The following is a 2,634-nucleotide window of genomic DNA, read 5'->3' as shown; positions in this document are numbered from 1 at the left end:
AATATAAATTGATCAAAATACGCCCATAAATTTTTAGGGGTATTTTGATCAATTTATGTTTTGTAAATTATTGTTTTTGTATTTTTATTATATTCTCTTATTTTTTATGAACACATGCTACAAATTTCAGATCATTCCGATTTGTAAAAAAAAATAAAATGAAACACTACCAGACAACTGTGACCGTACGATAAACTTTGGACGATGATAAGCATAGGCGAAATCACTATTCATTTTCGCTAATATGCATTGTGTAGTGTTTTTCATATATATATATATATATATATATATATATATATTAAATTTGAGCATAAAGTTAGGTATCCTGAAAAGAGTTCTTGTACTCGCGCTCGCAACTTGATATAAACCATAGATGTTTATACTTTTGGCATAGTATACACACTTTAAAATTAATACAACAGGTGTAAATACTAAACGTTTTCAGACAAACTATAGAGATGGAGACATGGCACTAGAGATCATGGTAACATGTCAATGAAGCCTAGGGTTGCTTTCACAGCATTGCGAGCAGCAAGGGGCCCAAAAGTGCTGATGGCATTTTGCCCTTTTTGCCCTCCTGCTAAGTCAGACAAGCCCCTAATAACAATCACAGGGAAGCCATTGGACAAGCTCGTCTGCAAAGAAAAGCATATAAATATGTCAAAAATTCTTAAGTAATTCTTTCAATTAAGAACTAGTGCGAGAATATGGGGGTTTCTAAAGCTAAGGGCACGTTTGGTACTCATAAAAATGTTTTTGTAAAAGTATTTTTATATGCAAAAACTCCTCCGAGTGATTAGGTTTGGGAGTTATTTCGCACCAGTAGGCTGCCAATTACTGTGAAAAAATATGTTGGATCAATTGGTATAAAAAAGCTCCCACACCTTATCACATGGGGTTGTTCTTTCATATGAAAAGGTTTATCTCGTATACCAAACATGTTATATATGGAAGTTGGCTTCATGAGAAAAAGACGAAAAGGAAATATAAAACAATTGGAGAGAGATTTAGGGCAGGTTTGAATTAAAATTAAGAGGAAATATCAAGCTAGTTAATCATGAATCATTAAAAGTGGCTTGGCTATTTTCTTGATAGTTTCTTGAGTTTTCAAAATATAATGTTATTTATTTTATTTTTTTGCTCTTGAAAAATGGCAGTACAAGTAGGAGATTGACGGGACTCAAACCTGAAGCCAAGCCTCAAAACGTTGTGAAGCATTAATCTTGACAAAAAAAAGAAGAAAAAAAGAAAAGAAAAAAACAGGGTTGTTTTTTCAATCCAACCCAACAAATTGAGGGTTTACCATGACAATTGAGGCACTCTCCTCATCCACAGAGGAGACATGAAAGTTGTGAAAGAGGAAGCGACGATAGGCGGCGTTGTCCACAAAAATGTTGGCAGTTGCTGCTCTAAGTCCTACTACTAACTTTCTTTCATTAGCAACGCACAAACTAGAGTTCAAGCAACTGTCCAGCTTCATGCCCTGCAAGTAACAATTATAAAAGCAATAAATTAAAGCCATTTGAGGGGCCAACAAAGAGAGAGTAGAGCAGAGTAGAGTATGGCTAGTAATGGGCCGGGTGGCCTGTCCTGGCCCTAAACAAGTAGGGCTTGGGCTAAAAATTGTGGCCCGATGGTGATGTTAAGGGCTTAGGGCCAGTGCCGGCCCCAGCCCAGAGCTAGGCCAGCCCTATAGGGACATGGGTCGGGCCAGCTTGCCACCCTTAAGATAGAGCATAAATAATAAAGTAGGACCATTTAGGAGAGACACTAAATCGAATTAAGAGCACTTGGAGATAGAGAGCAATAATCAAAGACCATTTGGGAGAGAGATCAAATAAATTGAAGTAAAACCATTTAAGGAGAGAGAATGAGTAAAGACCAGTGTGCCGGACTCACCCCGTTTAGGGCACTCGCCTCCTGGCTGAGGCGAGTCACTTGGCAAGTCCTCAAGACTCAGCTGAGTCTAGCAAAGGGCCATTTAATTTTTTTAAAAAAATTTATGAAAAATTTTAAAAATAAAAAACATGTGTTGAAAGTAAGTTCAAACCTAAAACAGCTCTAAAAGATTTAAACAAGCTTAAAAAAATAGAGGAAGAGTGGATTTTTTTTAAAAAAATCGATTAACAATTCAGGATAATTTAAAATTTATGTATATATATAGATAAAGATTACGTCAAAAAGCATTTGTCAATCTTAGCCAAATACCTCCAAATCAAGTAAGAAAAATTTGTAGAAAATTTTTTTTTTTTTAAATGCCCTAAGTTGTACACACAACTCTGGGGTACTCGACGGGTCGAGGGACACCGATTAAGACCTTTTAGAGAGAGACCAAAACAATATATTAAGACTATTTAGAGATAGAAACTTAAAAATAAAAGAGGGAGAGAGAGGGACTAGCCTCCAAGCTCTTTGCCAGATCTTGCCATTGTGAAGTGGTCTGAGCCCATATTAGATCTTCAGGAACGTTAGGTTTCCCATTATGGGAGTAAAACTCCTCAGGTTGATAACCAATACGACCCAATGCATTCTTTCCTTTGGCCCTCGGCTCATTGTATCTTCCAATTACCAGCATACCAAAGTCCTCCTTATCCATCTCTCCATGAATATTCTATCACGTAACAATAGCCAATT

General features: G+C 36.5%; 1 protein-coding gene across 4 annotated transcripts in view; it reads right to left on the bottom strand.

The window, feature by feature from the left end:
* Positions 1-357: 357 nt before the first annotated feature.
* Positions 358-2,634, bottom strand: part of LOC18995775 (bark storage protein A) — a 6,874-nt gene continuing 4,597 nt past the window's right edge. For all 4 annotated transcript variants that reach the window (XM_006846705.4, XM_088871974.1, XM_088871973.1 and 1 more), the window contains 3 exons: positions 2,402-2,611; positions 1,304-1,483; positions 358-635 (listed from right to left, as the gene is read on the bottom strand). In XM_006846705.4, the coding sequence (XP_006846768.3) occupies positions 480-635; positions 1,304-1,483; positions 2,402-2,611 (546 nt within the window). In that variant the 3' untranslated portion in view covers positions 358-479. The remainder of the gene's footprint in view (positions 636-1,303; positions 1,484-2,401; positions 2,612-2,634) is intronic.

This window comes from Amborella trichopoda, chromosome 7 (assembly GCF_054954075.1).
Source record: "Amborella trichopoda isolate Santa Cruz 75 chromosome 7, AtrichopodaSantaCruz75HAP2 v2.0, whole genome shotgun sequence".
Lineage (NCBI taxonomy): Eukaryota > Viridiplantae > Streptophyta > Magnoliopsida > Amborellales > Amborellaceae > Amborella > Amborella trichopoda.
The sequence above is the reverse complement of the archived record's forward strand: the minus strand, read 5'-3'. Positions and strand labels throughout refer to the sequence as shown.